At 45.4% G+C, this 22005-nt stretch overlaps 2 protein-coding genes across 6 annotated transcripts; both read right to left on the reverse strand.

Annotated features, from left to right (window-relative positions):
- Positions 1-8571: 8571 nt before the first annotated feature.
- On the reverse strand, positions 8572-9741 carry NHLRC1 (NHL repeat containing E3 ubiquitin protein ligase 1; the record flags this gene model as incomplete). The annotated part of the gene is made up of 1 exon (XM_084280463.1): positions 8572-9741. The coding sequence occupies one exon, from the start codon at positions 9739-9741 to the stop codon at positions 8572-8574; it is 1170 nt and encodes a 389-aa protein (XP_084136589.1).
- Positions 9742-10974: 1233 nt separating this feature from the next.
- On the reverse strand, positions 10975-21841 carry TPMT (thiopurine S-methyltransferase). Of its 5 annotated transcripts, none has more exons than XM_084280207.1 (9): positions 21830-21841; positions 21153-21310; positions 20259-20351; positions 19033-19165; positions 18483-18535; positions 13769-13843; positions 12926-13011; positions 11892-11936; positions 10975-11114 (listed from the first exon to the last, which is right to left on the reverse strand). In XM_084280207.1, the coding sequence occupies exons 2-9, from the start codon at positions 21290-21292 to the stop codon at positions 10999-11001; spliced, it is 741 nt and encodes a 246-aa protein (XP_084136333.1). In that variant the 5' UTR covers positions 21293-21310; positions 21830-21841; the 3' UTR covers positions 10975-10998. The 5 variants fall into 5 exon arrangements, with proteins under 5 accessions (XP_084136333.1, XP_084136337.1, XP_084136335.1 ...); XM_084280211.1 differs by having other exon boundaries at positions 10975-11109; positions 11888-11936; XM_084280209.1 differs by lacking the exon at positions 21830-21841 and adding an exon at positions 21692-21726.
- Between the last annotated feature and the right edge of the window lie 164 nt (positions 21842-22005).

Below are 22005 nucleotides of genomic sequence, written 5' to 3' on the forward strand. Positions count from 1 at the left end.
ACTCCCCGTCCCAGTTCTTCCCAGCCTGAAGAAAACACACCAAATATGCCATAATCAAACAACCACAAGAAAATGATCAGCAACAGATCATGCTCTCATTTTTAGATGGAGGACTGTCAAATAGTGCAACCACTGGGCGTCCTTTGTCCTCATGTCACTTCAAGTTTCATCCTCCTTCGTTCACTGCAAGAAGGCTTGCTCCTTACAGGTAAAGGAATTGGAGCAGATGGCCTACGCAGACTTTCAAGCTTCTTGTCGTTTATCTACACCAGCAGCTGGCAGGGAGGCTCAGTCCAGTTACAGGAGTCATCCACAAAATCCAGTACATGGAGACCTCTGGATCTCTAGGAGCAGTGTGCTGCTATTGCAGAGAGCCACAAAAACAGAGCCAGCGACCTCCAGGTTAGTGGCTTCTGATTTAGTTTTTCCCACAGTCAGTATTACGAACCGAGCTGCACACGGGGATCTGGGGTAGAAGGGTTCCTAAAACTGTTAATCCACACACAGGTTAAATTGTATGGTCCTTCACTCTTTTCTGTGCTGCAATAAAGTTTGCATGCCTGTCTCCCAAATGCGTTCCCTGAATGACTTAACTCCTTTCCCACCACTCAAATTGTGACCTGAGGTTTCACCCCCTTTAATCTGCCACTAAAGATGAAAGGCTGTTTTGAAACAAACATGATGAAAAGCAACACAGCAAAACCAAAACATGGACAGAAACACGGGGGGAATTAATTAATTAATCAATCAATCTTTATTCTGAAATCCAAGTGGCGTTAACACCCACATACCTCATGCAGTTTAACTGAACAACGCATGAAATAGAAGTACCATTCTGGAATGGACTAAACAGCCAACTGGGAAGAAGGGGTGAGCATTGTGCAAAAGGCACAACTAGGAACAACGTGGTTGAATTTCAGAAACAGAAATTTGATTTCAGAATCAAAAGAAAATCAACTTGAGATTCAGCTCAACAGATGCAAAAGTGTGAAAATCCATCACTCAGCACAGATGTTTGAAAACAATTCAGTTGCATGGCTTTTATTTCTCCAGTGAAAGAGACAGAAGGGAGATGAGATTTACTTCTGCCTCCAAGGTTCACTTTTGCTAAGTGGGAGTTTTTGGGTTTTATCTCAGTAGCACTGACACGGTGGAAACATGAGAGTAGTATCAGCTGCATTTTAATGATAACAGCATCCAAATACCAAACAGCTTTACGAACCAAACAAAATAAATGATAAATAGACCCATAGCTCTAATCCTGGGCCTGGGACAACTTCAATTTCATTCCACTTTACTAAGGAGAAAAAGGGTGCATGTTTCCCCAGGTTTTTAAAAGTTGGTATTCCTCCAGCTGAAATGAAATTAAAGGCAGCTATTTACCCTGCAACCTCAGAGATCCTCTCACAGTCTTCTTGGGACCTAGGACCTAGAGTGACTCTCTACCACTAGGAAAACATCCTAACTTTCCTAAACTACTGGCTAAGACCAGTAACCTCCTCTTCAGGATCTGCCAGAGCAGTTCAGATGTAAGGTCTCCACTGATGCCAGCCCAGTGAGTTTTGCCCCAGATTGGTGGTTACTGAGTGACCACGTGTCCTGGAAGGAGGATGTTAGTCTGATGGACTCTTAGGAACCAGGCAAGGATTCAGAGTGATAAAAAGAAGTAAGAAAAGCTAAACCATTAAATTGAGTTTGTTTCACAAAAGATTTCTGATGTTGAATGCAAGCCATAATTAGTTACAATATATTCTAAACATGGGCAGAGCTTTCATCATGTTAAAAAAACAAAACAAAGCAAAACATCATTCCCAGAAATAGTCATCATAAAGTCTGCTGCAAAGACTTCTCCAGGGCGATCCTCTGCACTAGCCTGAATCTACCTGACTTCAAGCCCAGTCCTGCAGCATTTATTTATGTGGACAATTCCATTTGCAGTACTCATGACTGCACAGATAAACTATTTATGCCAGAGCAAGCTTCAACTCAAACAAGTCACTGTAAGGAATAACAAGAATAGAAGACGACTGGTATACATATTTGAAATACTTCTGGCTGCTTAGTAGTATGCTGGAAGCTGAGTGGAAGTTGGTACAGAGTTCGTTGAAGAGCCCTGTTTCCTAATTAAGGCCAATGAGAAATAAGGGAGCCAGGCACATACTTTTCATATGAAGATGGTTATACATTTTTAATACTTAGTCTGAGTCTTTTTGATAGATTCTTATAAAGCAGACCTTTAATACCATTATCTTCTCACGTTAGCTGCTTAGACTGTGATAGTGTACAACACAATTGTTCTGTGTTTCCTACTTCCAGTACAGGTCAGTAGTTACTAAATACTGGTTAATGATGGTTAAATTCTACAGTCCATATTATTCAGGAAATCAGGCAAAGTGAGCATTAATACTTTCATATGGGTGTTATCTTTTATCTCTTTATATTTGCAACAAAACCCAGTGAATTAGTTACCTCCAGTGGGTTATGTAGGTGCAATAGTTCTTTCAAGTTCATCATCTTTGCATTACAAGTTTTAACAGTAAGCTTTGATAAAGGATCTCTTTATTCTTTATGTTTTTAACATCTGCATGGTTTTCTCAAATTCTTTCATATTTCCAGCTATTAACTTTATAGCTGTAATCCCATATCCTCCTTAAAATTGTCTACCCTTTATTCATTACAAAGCATTTAACAATATTTAGAGTATTTTAAATGTTTTACAGAATCTTCTGACTAGCGGTATTTTCTTGATTTAAAAAAAGGAAAATGTTCCAGGAAAACAGAACTTGTTCTCACCTCAACTCACTGCCCATATAGTACTCACCTGTGACCAGAGAACAAAAATGCCTACATTAAGAGGGATCTTTTAGAAAAATGCTATATGTGTATGTATTTGTATTTATTCAGTCGTAGGGAGCATGCTTCCCCAAAATGCTTGGTTTGCTCCAAATCTTCATTTCCCACAGGTTTTTTGCTACAAATACAGAGCTGCAAGTAATAGCTCTCCTAAGGATCACCATCTGAAAAGTGCCTAACTGTGGCTGGGAAAATTTGTTCAAATATATGTTATTCTCCTGCCAGAGGTCGATACTAATCAAGAGGCCATGGCCCTTATCGTCTTGTCCATTTTCCAGGCTGAAATGCTTCACCTCTCAAGAATGCACTGGAACGATGGGTGTGCTCTGTGCTCTGGCTTGCTGGAGTTCACCCTCTGCTTAAAGCCACAGCCATCTCTCTTTTTATTTTTTCTCCCTCCTTTTCAAAGTCAATCTCTTCCCCTCCTTTCTATCCTCAACGTAAAATAAGTAACTTGACCACTGCAAAGTGGCTTCACAGCAGTACAACACCTCCTTACACAGCATTTCAAAACTCTTGAAACCAGGCTGTGCCGCTGTGGAGCACACTGGAAGCAATTATCTCAGAATATGCTGTGGTTTACAAAAGTATTAATTCCCGTGATTTGTAGGAAACACCAAAGGAATTAGTAACAAGAAGATGATCAGCAAAGTGCCAAAACTTCTTCCAAAATCAGGAAGGCAACTCCCAGACAAGAGGATAATTAAACACAGACGCTCCCTGCTTTAAGGCACCAACCCTGTAATGGGAAACTTGAGATCTAGATGCAAGTCTGCCAAAGGCTTCCCTTGATTCCCAGCTCTCCTGACTAGAGCTGCAGGGCCAGGACGATTTTTATCTCGTGTTTGCCTCAGAGAGAGGTTAGAGCACCAAGTTCAAAAACATCTGTAGATCTCTTGGAAAGCAGTGGTGAGAAAAAAGGCAGAAGTGCAGCGCATCACCTGCTCACCGGGAGCCTCTGCAGCGTTAGAGAGCTTTGAAGCGGCCTGGGAGAATCAAACAGACCATAATAAGGAAGCCCTCTCCAGAAAGCTCGCATGTTTATGTAACAGCATCAGACATAAACGTGTTATTATTAGCACATTTAGATGAGATAATGAAGTTGGAAACGTAATGGGGAAGGGAGGCCACAGTCCATGCCTGCTTTGGTGGGGAAACAGGGAGCTGGTAAGTATCCCTTCCCCCTGCACTGGTGTGTGACCCCCAGCCATACACCGCACAGGGAGGAAAGCCGGGCGGGTCTTTGGTTTGATGTATTTCAGGTTTAGAGAGGTTCATGTTTTGTGCAGTTGGAATTTTTATAGGCAGGTAATGACAGTAATTCCCCATGGTGCTCAGCAGCATAAAGGGTTTGCTGAAGAGCAATCAGACAGTACGTGTTCGCAGCTCATCTCTGGTGGGGCTGAGCCAACCTTCTGTGCGGTGATGGCTGGGCACTGCAGGGAGAGGCAGGCTGACACCTCACTGTGGGGCTGCCTGGCCTGTTCCTCTTTACACTCAGTGACTGCATATGGTACGTGACAAATCTTGAATTCCTCCAGCAAGTTCAAACTCTACATTATTTAATTAGATGGTAACATCTACTTTTTTTCCAGAGCCTTGTTTGTACCTTCATGCCAGCTCTTGCAGCCTTCACATCAACTGAAAACAAGTAGGCAAAGTCCAGAGGAAGCCCCCATTTCTGGGAGGCTATCCATTGCACCCAGAAGAGCCTCCGTTCAGAGGGGAGCACTTTTGGACACAGCTGGCCAAACCAAGAGAGCTCACAACTCAAACAGGAATTGCTGGAGCTGGACAGGGCTGATCAAGAAGTTGTACAACAGACCAATCTCTTACCCGTCCTTTCCCACCAGACTTCATTCTGGAGTAGGACAGTGGATTCGTTACAGAGGCTTCCTATGTACTTAGAGGGGAACTGAAGGTAAGGAGGGGAGAAAATCCTGCTATCAGCAATTTAAACTGTCCTCAGAGGGACCAGGCCTCAGGCGCTTGCTGATTGCTGAATGATCTGTCACTTCTCCTCAGATTGCTGAATGAGGTGTGAGGTTTGAAAAACCTGTGTATGTTTGCTTTAGTTATATTTTACTCCTGTGAAGGCAAGCTGTGACTCTAAGGTGACTTGTAAGACAGAAGGATGGGCTTCTGAGAAGAGGGAAAGGGCCCGTGGTCAAACAGAGCCAAAATTGAATAAATTTTACCTTTTTTCCCCCTCTGTATTTCTTTCTTCTTTTGATTCTTCAATGTGAAAAAATGCTTATATTCTATATCTAAAATTATTTTGTTCACTAGCAAAAACAAGTATGTAATGGGACACAATTTCAGTACAGATTTCTGAAACTCCCCTGCCTCCTTTATTCCTAAACACTGCAAACATACCCTGCTATATTTATATGCAGCGATAGAAACCTGAGATTGGCGCTTAAAAATAAACCAAACAGGAATTGCAGCGTGCGTGTGCGCGACAGACGTACCAGCCTATAGCAGGAGCTGGGATGACATTTGAGGAATACTGTCCATTATATTTAGTTTCAATCCAGATTGTTAAAGCATGAAGTCTAGTTTAGATTTGAGGGTTTTTTTTAATTAAATAAATGCAACAGTAATGATCACTGAAGCTCCTAGACACAGTTGCCACCTTACATTCTAGTTGAAAGGGCCAGGGCTTTTTTCAAAGGGTAAGCACACAATTAGCCGTCCTCATGTTTGAGGATATCCTGTCAGACCTAAAAATCATCACCTCCCTAGTTACAGGTGCCCCTTACCCTTTGCCATCCCTCTCTCAGAACCCAAGTTCTTGTTCTCTTGAAATCTGTGGCTAAATTGCAACAGATTTGGAGATGGGCAGGCGTGGTGCATGTCCATCCTGAAGTCAACAGGTATCTACAGCTCTGCTATAGGGGAAAGGTGCATATATGTGTAAAGGAAGAGGAAGAAGTAAGTGAAACTCTCAAAGGCTCTCTAGTTTATCATCAGCATACTGTTTTTTAGTAAATTAAGTTATCGTGTATAACAAAAGGAAGATTTCAGGCTCACCACTGCTTTGCCCCATACACACTGGAGAACTTGGGATTTTTAATTAGTGGTTTTATACAGTTCTTTACAGCTTCTCACTTTAGGCACCTGCACCAAATGAATGAAGACAGAAGGTGATGGTTTCTGTGCTGCAGTGTGGTAGAACCCTAAGCACTGAGCTTCATGGCCAAAAGGAGAGCAGCTCCATCACGCACAGAAAACCCCTAGATTTGCTTGCAGAAAGTAAAGCAGAGACTGCAGGAGACAGCATACAGCAAGCCAGGCAGAATAAAGGCACAAAGTTTATTTTGCTTACAAAGCCAAACACCAAGAGATTTCTAGTCATATACCAAGGGAGACAGGAGCGGAATGGGCAATGCTGGGAGTTTCTGTGGATTTTGAAAGAGCACGAGTCAAATTCTTAAAAATCAGCATTTCAGCTGCTGCAAAGTTGCCTATGTGGCAGCAGGCATTAGGGAATCTGCCCATCCATGAGCTCCCTAGCAAAAAACAAGCTCCTGGTGCATACAGAGGTTTGAGGAGATTCAACCCACAGTTCAGAGGAAGGGCCCAGGTCCCACAGATGCTGCTGCAATGAACTGTTGATTATGTATTAATACAGTATTGACAGTATCATGTGCATTTTGAAACACAACAGTTCCCCAAAGGAACTCTTAACTCATTGTTTTTAAATCCCTCAAACACGGACAACTTCTTGGCACCTTGAGAGGAATATATAATGCAAGGGGCTGCTTCTCTGAGTAACTTTCCTTCCTGACCCCTCAAGACAGCTCCTGTTCAGGGCTGAATACCTCCTACTGCAGAATCACCAGGGAGTATTGCTGGTCCTACCAAAGGCACTTGCTGCATGGCCTGGCAGTAGAGAAGGCTGGAAAAGACCAAATTTGCAGGTCCCTTTATTTTTCAATATAAAAAAAAAATCCCAACAAAATAACTCTGCAGCAGCGTTAGCAGGGTATTACCAACTGAAAAAAAAAAACCAAAAGAAACCATCTGAAGGGCAACCATGATGGAGAAAATGGATTGTCACAGAAAAGCTCGTGATAAAGAGATATGAGGAGCTTTCACTAAATTATTCAATATAGAAGCAAGCAAATCGCGCTTTATTGGCAGGTCACTGCTCAATTAACCTTTACAAATAATGGTATATAAGAGTTTGTTTTGTTTATATAAATGTTAAGGTAAGAGAGATGAATATATGGTCTGAATTAGAGGCCTAAAACTGCTCCAGTGAAATGTACGTGTCTGGTAAATCACTGGTGCAGCAATACAGGTGGTTATTAAATGCCCTGAAGTCTGACCAAAAAGCCAGATTGAAAATTTACCAAAAGATTGCCTGTGAATTTCAAATTATGTTAGTTACTATTTATTATTTCAGTGACTAAGTTAATTGCCTCAGAAGTTTTATGCAATTTTAACCTATTTGCCTCTACCTCAGGTAGCATTTACATCTATAGCCAACTTCCTTTTAATGCTAATCTGCCTAAGTAATTATTTTAGCAGCGGGTAAATGCCCAAAAATGCAGCAGTGACTTCTGGTAGGGCTGTGAAATTCTTCTCAAATTCAGTCAGATACACCTTAATTCCCACTCTCTGATAAGGCAACAGAACTTATATCCACAGTGAAACTGGGTTTCAAGGAAATGCAGAGTAAACCTGCTGCATATTCACAATCAACAAAACCTTGCTTGGAAGTGAGGAAAAAAAATTACATCCCCCTTTCTCTATTACCTCTCACCAACCTTTCAACTTTCAGCCAGAGTCTGGGGTGCAGAAGTGCCAAATTAGGGGGAGAAGACAGAGGTGGGTAGTATTGCAAACCTCCCCAGAGTAGTTGTGTTGGCAACACAGCCAACTTGGTTTTATATATGCAGAAGTATTTGTGGTCTAAACGCAAACATTTCAAGGGGCTTTTAGGGAAAGCTGCTCACACTGGTAACCACACACCAAATTATCTCTAAGACACAGGCTTGTGCATTATACAGGAAGAATAAGAGCTGCAGTACAACTCTAATAAAGGTGGGCACAAACCAGTACACAGAAGGGCAATACCAGAAGTGCATTTCCCCAGTGTGGGAAAAGAAATAAGCTTTGAGCACCAATTCACTTCACTTAACTTGCTAAGCAGTGGTTGCTCCTCCATCATAATGATCTTGGCTGGAGCTGAACTGAAGCTTCCATTTCTCCCAGCATTTCGTCAAGCCGGACTCCTTTCTTGTGCAGAACTCCTGGAAACAGAAACCACTCTGTCACGTTCATGAGTGCAGCTGTGCTTAAGGAAGAATACTGAAAACTAGGTGCTGGGAAATGTAAACAAACGATGCATCACTCTCTCCTGGGTGCTGGTCTTTGATGACTCCACTCCAAATGTCACTGTTACTGCTTGTCAGAAAGTGGCCAAACCGTTGGTTTGTCGAAGTGTGGGATAGTTTTCAAATGACAAGCGATTTGTTTGGCTGATTCGCCACTAACTATGGCCTGCAATAGCCGTAGCTCTTCTCCCGCAGATGGGCAAATGATTCAATCTGAGTTCTGCAGGAAGCACACACAGCGTGTTGGCCAAAGGGGTCAACTCCACTTACAGCCCAGAAAGCGCCTCCCTCCCTACATGCCTACTGACACCTAAACTTACTTGCTTTGTGGCCAAAAGCAGCTTGAACCTATCGGAGTAAGCACCTAAACTGTTCAGGTGGAGCTATATATTTTTATTGAATGATCACCACCGTCTAACACGACGAGGGAATTGTTTGCCATGTAAGTCAGTCCTACAGGATAAGAAAGCCCATGGCTAATTAGAGGGTTAAAGATGGGAAACTCATCAGGTTTCCCTAAGCATATTACAGCCTGGCTACAAACATCTGTTACTATAACACGGTCCTCTTTGTCAAAGGCCACAGCCGTACTATATATTTTGGAGGGGAAAACGAGGTTCAGGCCAAAGCTATCCATCTGGCCGATGAGATCCATCTCTGCACCAAATATCTTCACTCGGGTGCTGCTGTTGTTCAGTCCTTGAGCTTTCAGGTGCTCTATTACCACAATAGCACCCGAGGTGTGGGAGACTGCAACGCCTCTTGGGCTGACGAGCTGGGACTGGATCATCTGACACTTCTTTAATTTCCCCTTCTTGAAGTCGGCTGTCAAGCGGTAAAGAGCACCTGCCTCTGAGTCGGTCAGGATTATTTCACTCTCAGGAGTGGCATCCAAACCCCAGGGCAAACAGAAACCTTCCTGGACAGCCAGTACCCCCCTTCCCTCAAAATCAAAGGCCTTCACAGAGCGGTCCCCGACATCGGTGACCACCACATGCCCATCAAGCGTGACCGTCACATCGAGCGGGTACTTGATGTCGTTGCCCGCATCCCCCCGCTCCCCAAACCGCTGCAGGCAGAATCCACTCGGCCCAAAGACGTGGATCCTCTTCTTGCCATCATGTGCTACCGCCAGGCGCCCCGACCTCCGGCAGGCCGCCACCCCGGTGGGGTTGACCAGCGACCCCCAGCCCCCCAGGGACAGCCGGAGCCCGAGGCCCGCGGGGACCGGGCCGGCCGCCCCGCCGCCGCTCCTCCCTAAGGCCGAGGGGACGCTGCCACCGGCGGGGCCCAGGACCTCCAGCAGCTCCAGCAGCTGCAGCAGCGGCAGGCAGTCGCTGGTCTCGGCGGAGCCGCAGGCCCGCCGGCAGAAGGGACACTCCAACCTCCGGCGCTCGGAGCCGCCCAGGGCCTCCACGCATCCCCGGCAGAGGACGTGCCCGCAGGGCAAGTTCCGCGGCCGCCGCTGCCCGCCGAGGCCGTACCGTTCGAAGCACACCCGGCATTCCAGCAGACTCAGCTCCGCCTCGTCCTCCGCCGCCATCCCCGCCGTGAGGGGAGGAGGGGAGAGCTGAGGGGAGGGAGGGCTGAGGCGGGATGGGGGTGGGAGGGGGGGAAGGGCTGAGGGGAGGGAGGGCTGAAGCGGCCGGGCGCCCCCTGTGGGCGAGCTGAGGCGCTGGCGGCGCGGCCCCCAGCACCCGCCCGCCGGCCGCGTCGCTCCGCCCCCGGCCCCGGCCCCGGCCCCGGCCCCGGCCCCGGGCCCGGCCCTCCCGCCGCGTCGAGTGCCAGAGCTTTCTAAAGCACCCGGTTTATCGCCGCGGCTGTAGGACTGCGGCGCACTGAGAGGGCCCCGGTGAATTACAACGCACCACACACGTACCTTTCCAGCCGTTTTTGGAAGCGAGCTGCCAAAGGGAGAGAGGCAGGGCGGGGAAGGGGTTTGAGAGCCCCGAATTCTCGTCGTGTTTGGGGTTTGGTTTGTTAACATTCGCAGTAGCATCCATACGGGCCCGACAGAAGACGCGCAGACAGGTGTATGCTCAGATGAAGGCACGGCGGCACTGCAGCCGTTCCCCAAACTCCCTCACCCCGTGTGCCCCGCGCTCACGCCTGCGTTCTGTCACCGGCAACCCCAGGGACATTTTGTCCCCGTGCTTTCTCTTTTATTGCCACCCATTTCACTCGCCCACTCCGTTTCCTGCTCCATGATCGTTGCCCCCTTGGCGGCTGCTACCAAGGATTCTTTCTTGCCTGCTCACTGCCAGCTCATCTCTGGGCTTGTAATCGTGACTAATGGGGACGGAGAGAAGCAGCTTGTGTCAGCTTTCCCGCCTTTCTTGCCCAGCTGCCCGGCCTGGTGTAGGAAAGTCTGCGAACGGCAGCTGCCATTGCTCCCCTGGGGGCTGCCAGCCAGCCGCCGAGGCCAACCTGTGGAGTGGTGAGCATACAGCATCAACTGCCAACAGCCAGAAAGGTACAGGAAGGTTTCTTCTTCCCGGCTCTGATGCAATGAATTGATATGGGGTGGGGGGGGGCGGGAACCCAACCCAATCAAACCCAAAACAAACGTTAAGAATGGTTGGTTGTGTGTGGGGTTTAAGAGAAGCCATGCACATCTCAAAAGAGTGAAGGCACTTACACAGGGTAGCTGGCTTGGTAAGCAAAGTGGACAGAAATGTTCCATGGCCATTTTTCTGTATGCTGAAGCCTGCTGCAAGGAGCGCCCCAAAATATGCCTCATTTTAAAAGGTGAGATAAAAACCAAGCGAGATGGGATGTAAGTTATTTTAATTAATTTCAATCAAGCTGCAAATGTGAGTACATACAGCACCTCCAGAAAATAATCTAATCCCCACTGTCTGTGTCTGTCTGAGAAGTCATCGACTTTTTGAAGACACTTTATTTCACAGTGCTTGCCTGAAAAGGAAGAGAGAGTAACAAATTACTGGATGATTAGTCACTGAAAAATGCAAACTGTTAGGAAAAGAAAAAAAAATCCTATCCACAGATTTCCTCACAGCCCCTAATGCAGTGGCACAAATGCACTGGGGAAAACTTAGCCGTCCCTTTGGCACTGGGATGCAGCTGTCCCTGCCAATGACTCACAGGCCAAAGACACTGCAGGGCTCTCAGAAAGATGTAAATTTAAAAGCTCAATATAAAAGGAGGAACATTTGCAATTCAATTCCTGCCATACTTCTGAGTCTTGTTATTTTGAGGGATCTCAGCTGTACATTTAGCATTTTCTTTGCATGGCATGTTACTTTTCTTCTTTGACTACAGAAGTGCAGTAGAAACTGTAGCACCAATAGGCAAAGGTCTTGTACGAAAACCAGGGGAGCTGGAGATGAAGTGCAGGGAAAGACAAAATGGCCAAACGGGACGAAGACTGCAACTGCAAGATCTCTGAGTGCAATATGAATCCTGGGAGAACGAAAAGATGCCAAGGGGAGGAAAGAGACACTATCTGTCTCTTGGGTTTCCTTCATAGCTTTTGAAGAGCTGAGAATTTTCCTTGACAGCAAAATCCCTCTGGCTAAATGGTATTTGTTTTTCCTGTTATTTTTCCATGACTCCACCTCTTAGGTAAGAAGAAAACGACTATGGCTTATCACAGGGAGAGGTAGAAGCATATGAATACGTTCATGCATTCTGGAAAAAAAAAACTTGAGGGTTAGTTGAAATATTACTTACCAAACAAGCTTTTAATTTCAGATTCAGGAACATAAAATGGTGGGCCTGAAAGAAAATGGGTCAAGCTAATCAGAGAAAAGACCCAAGAAAGAGATGAACATTTACACTGCAGTGGGAGAGCCAGCCCTGTCACTCACAGCACCTGGCCTGCAATTGGGCCCAAGTGTGTTTGTAGTAACCAGACAACACTGTGCCCAGGAACTTGTGGCATCTTGGTGGGCCACCAAACAGCTTCAGGTGTTGCTGCTGCATCATCTCCAGGCTGCAGACAAGGTAGCCACATTGTGTCAGAGGTCATGAACACTGGATACTACCATTGTCAGTGCCCTGTGTGAATCTGGCCAACAACCTCTTTATATTACCGTGGATCAAACCTGAATTACATGAGAGGGAGAGTAATGAATTAAACTATTGTTACTTATGATAAGACTACCTATTCTTTTCAGGGATAACTATGCTGAAGAGCCCCAAAGCAGCAAGAAAACTCTCTTTTGAGAATTAGTAATTAACCAACCCCCTCTCCCCCAAAACCCAACAAAAACCTTTTAAAATACCTCAGACTTTGGCATGTAATAAAAATTATAAAAGAAAAAAACCCTGTGTGATTTTACAGGATTTAATCTCTTTCAAGCACATTCAGACCATGGTAGTGGCTGGGAGAGCAGCCCAAGATGGGCAACACGCTGGGTTGCAAGCACTGGGTAAGCAAAGCGAAGCCCTTGCTCTTGGGAGTGCTTCAAGCTCCCCAGGCCAGGCAGGACACTCCGCTGTCACAGCTGCCACACTTCCAGCTCCATTTCTTTGTTAATATCCCACGTCTGTCCTTTGCTTACCCTGAGTGTTTTTGAATGCTAGACAGCAAGCAAATTTAGTTCCAAGCTTGGTCAGCATCTAAAAATTGTAACACGTGGTGGTATTGATGTAACCGGCTGACAAAGCCATGCTGATTAAAAAACACCCATTAAAAACATAATCTGTAAATGATTTGTATGAAAGCACACACAATCAAAACATGAACAGTGCAAAGTTCTCACCTTTGTGTTTGTTTGGATCGTATGAAACTGTAACGAGGAGATAAGAAGAATTTTTTTCCATTAGGGTGATCATCAAACTGGCGTAACTGAAAGGAAAGGTGTATTTTATTACTTTGGAACTGTACAAGCACTCAGGCACAGCATTCAAAACATTTGACACAAGAGGTAATGTATTTCTGTGCAGAGACAATTCTGAACTGAACTGCCCAGAAACTAAGCAAAGCTTAGTTTGAATTTCACGAGCATGAAATTCAGACAAGGGCTGCAGATTACTCTTCGTGAATAAGCATTTCTCTCTCTTTTTTTTTTTTGCTAATTCATCTCAAAGCTAACAGAAAAAACCCATAGTAATCATCTGCCACAGACTAGAATAGAGAACAGAATACAGGAGTGAGCTTTTAAAATCATCGTGAATTCAAGATTATATATCTGATTTAAAAAATGTGGGGGGTAGGGTCAAACTGCATTGGGGTTGGCTGCAGGCAAGAATGAGAAACTGGAATAAAGGTAAGCGAGGGTTGGAGGGGAGGAAAGAGCAAAGCGAAGAGAAACAGACAGGGGTAAAAGGAAATAACAAAATTGGGGTGAGGCTTGTGGCTCTGCTTCTGTGGGGCTGTAACAAACCGCGTATGTTCCCACCGAGGCGCAGGGCAGCTTCCTGAAGGAAGCTCACGAACCCCGAGCACGGCACTCCCCAGCTGCAGCTGCTGTTTGCACTTAGAAAAGAACCTGCGTGGTTTCATTCTTCAAATGAAAGAGGACTCGTGGACAAGGTGCAGAAGGGAAAGACAGGCATCACCACATACATTAGAGAACAGACAGTAGCACAGCAAATTCACTAACCGTTGTCGGTCGCGTGGATTCACAGCTACCAGAGCGCCTCTGTCCCAAACCCCATCAAACTTGCCAACTATTGAGCTACAGGGAGATGAGGAAAAGGCTTAAAATTACTAAAAAGGCACCTTCATCTTTATTCAGATAGGTCTGTGAGGTCACAGAGGTCCTCCCACTAGCTTTTTGTTAACAGTCCAGCATTTTCATGATCCAAAACACTATGACCTGGAGCCCAAGAACCCCCTCCAGGCTCTGGGTACACAGCCCTGCCATGATAGTGAAGACATGCTGGAATTGCTCAACATTGCCCCATGGTTAGGGGGTGTTGAGACTAAGTGGGGAGGAAGGAAGTAGCTTAAACACATCTGGGCTACAAGCGTGGGCTTTTGGCAACCCTATCCTGCCATGTCCCTTGAGGCAGCACTAGCGTCCACTCAGCACACCAATAGCTCTTGGCCACCTCCTAAAACCCAGGTGTGGTTTCAAATGAGGGCTAAGGAAGATGCCTCATTGCCTTACTATCATTGAACTCAGCACACCCTGTAATTTTAGACACCTCAATTCCCAGCTACATGCCCAGGACAGGTACCTTCAGCTTGCCATTTGTTTAATGTTAGAAAAAAAGCTAAGTTACACTGCTGCCTGCCTCAGCGTAATGCTAACACTGCCACAGACATTAATTTTACTCCTGGACATTATGCTGGCAGGTGGCTACGGTGACCACTCAAAACCTGCAAATGGCCAATACCATTGGGAAGTAACCTTTACTGAGGGGTGGTAAGAACAGTCAGAGTGACGCTGGCAATGAGGTTATTTGGAGGGGAAGGAAGGACCTCGTTTCTGGTAATTATTAAAGCAGGAGGTTAGAGACTAAGTAGTAATAAGGTAAATTGCGTAATTTTAAACGAAGTCTGAAATAAGTTTACTTAGAAAAATACGGTATGGAATTGTGCAATACCTTTGTGTCTACTGTGAGGTGTCAGAGTCCAATTGCATCACCTCTTTCTTAATTTCTTTACTGGTTTTGGCTGGGGTAGAGTTACATTTCTTTATACAAGCTAGTATGGGGCTACATCTTGCATTCGTGCTGAAATTACTGTTGGTAATATACTGGTGTTTTAGCTATTGCTAAGCAGTGCTTACACAGCATCAAGGCCTTTTCTGCTCCTCACACCACCCCACCAACATGGGATATTTCAGAGCATATGACATCATGTTCAGCAATAAAACTGAGTGGGAGGTTGATGGGGGGATGTGCTGCTCAGGAACTGTCTGGACATCAGTCACTTGATGGTGGGCAATTTTCATTTGCATCACCTTGTCTTTTTTGGGTTATATTTAACTGTGTGTGTGTGTTTCTTGCAATTTTATTTTCAAAATCCTTTTTAATTTTGAAACTGTTTCTGTTTCAACCCAGAAGTTTCTTGCTCACTTTGACCCTTCTGATTGTGCCCACCATCCCGGCAGAGAGCAGACAAGTGTCTCTGTGGTGCTTAGTTGCCAGCTGGGGTTAAACCATGTCAAGTCTTTCTCCCTGCCCTTTGCTCATTTCATTGCAACGGCATTGCTGAGTCTCTGGCATCAAAACCAGAAGCCGATCCGGTATTTCCCACTCTACTGTGATAAGACATGATAACACTTTTAAGTCTTGGCTTCTTTTAAAGTTTGCCAAGGCTAAGCCTCTGATTTAAATAACCAACCTCTTCAATAAAAGGAGATGTTGTTTTTTAAGAAACATTTAAACACACTATGGGAATGAGGGGGGAAAAAGCAAAACCTAGTGGGGCAGGTGACAAATCTGGTGATCTGAGGCTTGCTGGTGGTTCTTCTCTCCACAAAGCTGAGTCTGCTGTGTGACCTTAGGCAAACTCCTGAAGTTCTCTGCATTTGGTTTTTCTTCCCAACTTTAAACTGGTCTAACTGGAATGGTGGTGGTGGCTCCATGAAGGCATTTAATCTGTTTTCCTCCCCACCAATTTGATCAGGGCCTACAGACATGCCAGGCTGCAGGCATGCTGTGGCCTTCCCCCAGGACCTGCCGAGCGTCTGAGTGCTCCGTGGCCATCCGCACACCCAATTTCCTTCTGAGGAGAACGAAGCCATGAGGAAAAGGTCAAAAATGGTGCACAATTGGTTTCTTTATCCTGATATGGAGTCAGGATGAAGCTAAGGTGTTAGGAAGTTCTCTTGGGTGTACCTTCCACTGTACGACCATCCAAACTTTCGGCCCTACATTATCTCCTGCTATGTGTTTATATGGTACCTAGCATGAGAGATCACAGTCTAGGTACTACTACAACTAGGAAAAATTAACCTGTAAAGCAGAAATTCATGTATCAGCAGAAATCCCACTGGATTTAAGCAGTAAAGTTGTGAACTTCTATCTTTGCATACGTTCAGTACTTTCAGTTAATGCGATTTCAGATATTTTTTTTAAGTCCTGCAGCTGTAATTGTAGTAGGAGATACAATGGTTGTGTAACATAACTGCTTTACATATGTCCCAGAGTTCCCACGAAGAGCAGGAACTGTTCTTGTTACTCTTTAACTAGCAAAAGTCTTTGAAATGTCTTATTCCAACAAAGGTCTGGAGCACATCTGAGTTTCCTCTAATGAATGCTAGGCTAATGGTGATCAAAAGGATTTGTTTGCAGGCCAGCCTCAGCAAGAGAGAAATAAATATAATTTCCATAATTACTGGGTAATTAATCAAATGGTCTTGTGCATGGAAACTAGGGGAGTTTCTAGTCACAGGTACCTGCTGACTGCTGTGAGTAATGCAGTTCGTACTTCCACTGCAACAGCACCAGGTACACAACCACGCATCCAGAAAGTGTATCTACCATATTTATTTTGTGGATGACCCACTATGATTTGGATCCAGTAATATGCACTGCAAATGTGATTAATTACCTATTTTTTGTTTGTTGTTGTCACAGTATTCTTGTACCATGCTATGGCAGAAGCTACAGGTTTCACCATGCTACTTGATATGAAACAAAGAGCTGAGTTTTTTCAAAAACTGCTGACAAGAAGCTTAAGCAGTGCCTGGGCAACTTGTCAGCTCACACAAGAAGGATTTAGAGGGATATACACAGCAAGTAGCTGCACTGCAGAGGCAAGGTGGGGAAGAAACCAGGCAGTGTCTACAGACACATTCACACACAGATCATCTGTTCCAGAGCACTCGCTCGGCGGGACTAGTTACACACTGTTCAAACCACCTGGACTCAGCTGCGCCAGCAGAAGTTTTAGCAACAGGCCACTGTCTAAAAGATGTTTTTACTCTATCAGTTAATATTCTTTTTTTTGTTTCTCAAAAAAAAAAGAGAAAAGATTATATAGTAAGCACTGTGTTCTGGTGTCCTAAACTACCTATTATGCCTCTATACACAGTAGCTCTGAAAAGCCCACCCAAGCAAAGGTTAAGACTTGACCTCCTTTCTTCTTACTCAACAAATCCTTGTCCTTGACAGTTGTCTGTAAGAGAAGCAAACAACACACAAAACCCACCAAAGCCCTGATAATTTAGGGAAGACTGTGTCCGAGTGGGACACAGTGGGAGGAGGGAAGTAGGAAGCAGGACTCTGGGCACCTTCAGCCTCCTACAAGTCACGTTAGAACACCAGAAACAGCACTCTGCTTTCTTGCATACTCCCCAGTGTTCAGCCACACCAGCACCAGTCCAGCCCTGAGGATATTTTAGGACAGATGTAAAGCTGCTTGTTGCCAACACTACTACGAAACTTCTGAGGACAAATAAATATGGCAAGTGCCTTACTACTGTCCAAGGCAGAGTACGGCAAGTGCCTTACTACTGTCCAAGGCAGAGTCTTCTATGCCAGAGGCTGGAGAAAATTCCAAGTTTTCCCTGTTATCTCTGAACAATCCTGTAATTTTCACAATTCCCCCACGAGCTGGCACAGGAGCAGGTGGTCAGGTGTGAAGCCACCACAAAATCTAAGAAGTTACGCCTGAGGTCACAGAGCACGGTGGATTAAAACATTTCCCAGGAGGCAGTAATGCAGACTGTATTGAAGTATTTTGCATTTTCTCTTGTTTCTTCTAACTAAGAAACAGGATATTTTAGCACTAAAAATCCTTCAGAAGACACTAGTCAATAGAGCCAAGACACTTGCTGTGTCAGTGTCCGACAATGTGTTATGTAGTCACATACACTGGAGTGATGTAATGTACTTTAAGCCCATTGAGAAAAGTACGTTAAGTAAAGCATAGGACGCACATAATCAACAGGTACATCTTACCTATGCATATGTTAACCAATAGTTTGGGAAAAAAATATATTTAGGACTTAGCTAAAGGAAAACCTGTCTAAGACAGACACCTCTGGGTGTATTGTCTTTACTTTTGCTAAGCTGCTCTGAGTAAGGGGGTGTGCTAGGGTTTTGCTTTGTAGAATCCACCAATAATGTTAAAGATAATTAGTTTTACTGTAAAAGCAAACATGTTTTTCTCTAACTTTCACAGGACAGCTTAGAACAAGAAGCCCATTTAAAGGCATTTAGCTGGCATCTTTATCTAATGGCCAACAACAAGATTTTGTTGGAGATTGAGTATTCACATTTCTCAGGCAAGTTAAGAGTTTTCTTGAGAGGACCTGTTCCAAATCTTTATGGCTGAATTTAAAAAAAAATACAGTATTATGACAGTATTAACACCTGTTTGATTTATAAAGAAGTGTAAAACACAGGATGTATTCCTACCTGGACAAGTCATAAATACTGCAGCAGTACAGAGAAATGTTCCCAGATGTACTCTACAACAAAAAGCAAAGGAAACAATACTTATCACCAAAGTTTCTTTAAATATTCTTTAAATATACACTTAAAAGTTTCTTAAAATGTACACATAGACTATTTTTAAAAATGTATTTATGTGCAATGGGGAAAACTGTGAGAAAATTTTTTGGGTTTTCTATACTGAGGTTCCTCTCCTAATCGCTTCCAGAGAGGGGTTCTGATCTGTCAAGGCACACAACTGTCCAATTTTAGAGTACATTTACTTATATTCAGGTGCTTCAAAGTCATAAGGAGAAAAGAAAAAAAAAAAAAAAAGAAAAAGCCCTGGGTGATACAGCTCAAAAGAACTTCTTAGTCCAAGCTTACAGCTCAGAGCCTCCTTTCAAATCCCTGTAGGAGAGGTGAATGACTACAGGTAAGACAGAGGCATAAAAGCAGAATGACTTGTTTGCTCAGTTGTGCTTGCGTTGCATGATTAACCACACTGGACCGTTCCCCAGTGCAGGGAACATACCTGCAACTTCTTTGCTCCTGAAATCTCCGGGACTGGCTCCTCGCAATAAGGCAGGCTGTGTTCTGCAAAGAACTCCTTCAGCGCTTGCTCGCTGACTTCCACGCCGACAACACTGTGTCCCATGTCCGCCAGCCTGCGCGCAGCAGAGAGAGGTCCCGAGTTTACGTGAGGCCCATAGGCTGGGCCGTTACCAAACACTTATCTCCTGTCCAGCACTTGGAAATTAGGGAGGCCATGGCTTTAGGATGCACTGGTATGTCTAATCCTGACTTTCTGGAGGATTCACATTTCATCAAACACTTTTCCTCCACAATCTGAGCTTACATTAGCGTAACTTGGTGTACAGTTCATGAGGACTTACAGGCTTTATTTAGATTCAGCGGATTCTTCATTTGTTTCTATGAAAACAAAGGTGATTACACTGAGCAACTGTCCATTCTGGTTGTCAGAAATTACATTCTGCTCTGAACCACAGTGGCTGAGGCATGCTGTCCACCCAGCTGCCTCTGCGGCTTGGCAGCAAGTTGCTTGGCTCAGAGGAAGGCAGCAGGGTGCGGTAACCTCTTCACTGCTGCAGCTCAGCGCAGCAGCAACATGCGTCAGAGCCCACAGTCAGCCTAGTGAGTGGCTGTCACGATAAAACCCAACAACTGGGACTAGCTTCATTCCTTGAGGATGTAGTTCGGGCAGGGTGTTTGTGCTCCCTCCCCACAAAAACAAAAGCCCTGGCTTACACAGCCCCTAATTATAAATATAGCCCACCCAAGAAAGTAAGAGTCAAATAATAAGTGTAAAAAAGAGGAAGCTATATTTAGCCCAAATAATTTACATTCCCAGTGTGACATGCTGCACGGTCCCTTGAAAATGTGGTCTGGCACCACTGACCTCACTGCAGGCAATTTAAGCTGGTGCTGCCACCAAAAGAAGTGGGAAGGGCACAGCTTCAGTCACCCTGTCCATCACAAATTTAATATTCCCCAAGGTGAACTTGGAACAACCCGGAGAACTTTTCAGGTTAGTCCCTGTTCATCCCACTTCTGCTACCATGCAAAACACCAGCAAGTGAAACCCAACTTCCTCCTCCCTTCAGCCCCTAGTGACGCTGCTCTCCTACCAGCAGAGATGCGGCACATTTCCATTGGCCAATATAAGGTTGGGAATTCCCCCTCTCCTTCCCTCCCTCCCCACATCAAATAAGATTTCTGCACTTATCATCTGTGCTTTACCATTTCATCTCTACTGCTTTACCACAGAGTGGGAAAAATATCCTCAGTCCACTCCTGCCATTTAAAAGAACATCCAGGTACTTCTGTAGGAGCCTGCAGAAGAAGAGACGTGTTTTACTTAACATTGCATGTGTTCGTGCTGGCATGTTAAAAGCTGAGTGGGTGACACGCAAACTCCATGGTGAAACACAGGTTCTTAGGTTCAACCTGCTTTGTACCATTAGAAATAAAACCCTTCCTCTTTCCATTTACTTAGAAAGAAAGTAAATGTAATTTCTGTTGGAAAAGGTCGCGTTTCCTTTTGTTCTGTTTTCTTTGTCTTTTCAAGTAAACTAAACACAGCAACCTGCCTCTGAGAGGGCCACAGCTGACAACTTCCACAGACTGCTTTATCAATGAAATCGCTAATAAAGGTCTTAAATGCAACTTCCATTGGTTGCAGGACACAGAATCACATTTGCTCCCTTAGTTCCCTGTCTTCCCGTGCACGCCAATTGCCCCAACGCCCTCTGCGTATTGTTTTAGGCCCCAGTTCCATAACTTATGAGTGGCAGTGCAGCTTGATTCTTAGTCAAGTTATCAAAGTCCTATAATTTAAAAATGGTTCTACATTTAGAACTATTCTAAAGGTTTAAAAAACATTGTAATGGCTTAAAAAGTTCTATAATTAAAAAACTTTTAAAAAGTTTTAAGTTGGACGCAATCCCTATTTTTCTCTGATTTTTTTGACAAATGTAGGTCACAAAAATATTAACATTTACTTTACTCTCAAGCTGCATAAAATAGATTTCCTTCTCTAAGTGTTCCATTTTCTGTTTAAGAGTTTCTCTGAACAAGTCACTGATCTCACGGCATCTCTTTAAGCAGCTTAGGCAGAAGAGTCAATTCACATACGGATGCCCTTGCTCCTTGTGGAACCCAATGTTGTTCATTTCCCACTTCTGCAGCCATTCCTCCTCCGTCACCACTCTGTCCTTCTGTGCCCCAATATCGGTGCTTTCCAGGCCCCCGGATGCATCTGCTGGGCGGTCCATTGTCCCCAGGGAGTGCTTCTAGCTGCGAGAAAGGGAGACAGAAATGACCTCCACCCAAAGGAACAGCTCGGAACTGGCTCTTCCTACAACGAAATGAGAATTCGGTAGGGTTTTACCCATCACAAGCCGGCGGCTATTTAAACGTGGCGGTGCTGCCCGCGGTAGCGCACACCCCGCTAGCCACCCATGGCTGCCCCATGACTTTTCTTCCCCGGAGTGAAGCCTGCTCAAAGGCGCCCCGTTAAGCACTACGGAAACCCCGCTGACCTCCCGTTTCGCATGTATCTGCCCCATTGCCCCCTCTCCCCCAACCCCAGGGGCGGCAGGAGTGGCGGGGGGCGAGGGGAGGGAGACGTGGGCCCAAACCCGGAGCCGGTAGGTAAGGAGGTAAATACCGACACATATCTCTGTCTCCCGTGAAGCCCGCGGGGGCTCGGAGGGGCTCGGGGCGAAGGAGACTGGGAAGGACCCGGCGGGGCTCAGCACCTCCCCCCCTCCTCCGGCCGGCCCCCGCCCGGGTGGCGGCGGTGAGGGTACCTGCGCGGCGGCGGGTCCCGCGGGGGGCTGCGGTGACGGGGCGGTGCCTCCCCGCCCTCCCCCTCGCTACGCGCCGCGGAGAGCGGAAGCAGCGGCAGGAGGAGGCGGGCTGAGAGGGCACGGCACCGAGGAGGAGGAGAGGGGGATGGCGGTGGGGATGGCGGTGGCGGTGAGTG

Source organism: Gallinula chloropus (assembly GCF_964237585.1).
Source record: "Gallinula chloropus genome assembly, chromosome: 2".
Taxonomy (NCBI): Eukaryota; Metazoa; Chordata; class Aves; order Gruiformes; family Rallidae; genus Gallinula; species Gallinula chloropus.